The following is a 1,479-nucleotide window of genomic DNA, read 5'->3' as shown; positions in this document are numbered from 1 at the left end:
AACATTCTGTTTTCATACTGTCGTTGAATAAATAATAATGCTGTGGGATTCTGGATTTTATGTACTGGGGTTTTCAGGTTTTTATGAAGATGTAGGGCGGAGTGGTTTCGATGCCCTGTCTTGACTGGATAGGACCGGGCTGGTGATCCTAGAGGACATCGTTTGTCCACAAACATTAGCCTTCTTGTTCTCTTTTATAGATGGGTATGTGCGTCATAGCTTGTTTTTGTCTAAATATGAAAGGGATTATGTTGAATTGTGATTGACTGTTCATATCATTTGTTATCTGATAGCTGATTTTGACCAATCAAATATTTATATAGTTGCATCGTCTCTTGCTTGAATCTTACTCTTTTGCCCGAGGCTTTTCGACGAAGACGTTGGCGGGCGATATTGTTACTTCCATACTATCGATGTTTTTTTTGTCTAATTTAATAGGAGGCTATGTAAATGATTGTTCAGATAAGCTATCTGATAGCTGATGTTGACCAATCAAATACTTAGTTGGATAGTGTCTTGAGTCTTTGACAGAGACTTTTCCACGAAGACGTTGGCGGTTGGTATTGCTAAAACATAATATCGATAGTAGATAATCGGGTGTTCATGTGTATTCGACGAAGACATCGGCGGTGGTTTTGATACTTGTATAATATTGAAAATAGATAATCGTTTGTTCATATTTATTTATGTGGTAACATAACCATTTTTCAACCACAACTACACACGTTAATATAGACTAGACTGTTATTGTCACGTCTTCAGTTTTTACGCGATCGATTCACAGATATTTATGAATATACGTAGTTTTATTATTATTCTCTAACGCCAACATGCAATCCTTTATAGAATTTCTCGAACAGGGCTGGAAGTTGGCCCGAAATTTGAGGCTGCGAATGGACTCTAAGGAGGATGTACGCGAGGAATCCGTTGAGAAGTCGACGGACTCATTGCAGCACGGGAGCCCTGTGTACAGGAACCAAAAATCAAGGCTGGTCAAGCAGCGACCGATCGACACGGTCCTGAAGATAACAAACAACTCGGCCGCCAGGGACAGGCCCCAAACCATGGACGAGGAACGACAGGGACACGCAGCCTACAACTACTGTCACCTGAAAAGCACACGACGGTGGATGGAGGCTTGTCTTCAGGAGGAGCTCCCCGAGACGATCGATATGGAATGAGTCTACCTTGCGCGACTGGCCATAATGTTTGACAGCGACCCTGGCACTCAGCTAGCAAAGATCTACGACAACTCGTTGGAGATATTTGAAGTAAGTCTTCGTGGTTCGATGACTTTGATTGTAGTTAGATATTATATGTAACACTGCCAACATGACAACCAACTTGTCGTCCATGTAACAATAAGTTGTCGATAGTTTACCACGAGAATATATATATATTATACTATATATATATATATATATATATATATATATATATGTGTGTGTGTGTGTGTGTAGTAGTGTGTGTGTATATATA

At 40.1% G+C, this 1,479-nt stretch overlaps 1 protein-coding gene across 1 annotated transcript; it reads left to right on the top strand.

Annotated features, from left to right (window-relative positions):
• Positions 1-846: 846 nt before the first annotated feature.
• SARC_12865 (hypothetical protein) lies at positions 847-1,181 on the top strand (the record flags this gene model as incomplete). The annotated part of the gene is made up of 1 exon (XM_014293020.1): positions 847-1,181. A coding segment is annotated over one exon (335 nt), but the record flags the coding sequence as incomplete, so codon positions are not given.
• Between the last annotated feature and the right edge of the window lie 298 nt (positions 1,182-1,479).

Source organism: Sphaeroforma arctica, assembly GCF_001186125.1.
Source record: "Sphaeroforma arctica JP610 unplaced genomic scaffold supercont1.2662, whole genome shotgun sequence".
In the NCBI taxonomy this organism is placed as follows: Eukaryota; class Ichthyosporea; order Ichthyophonida; genus Sphaeroforma; species Sphaeroforma arctica.
This window is presented reverse-complemented; position numbering and strand designations above follow the sequence as displayed.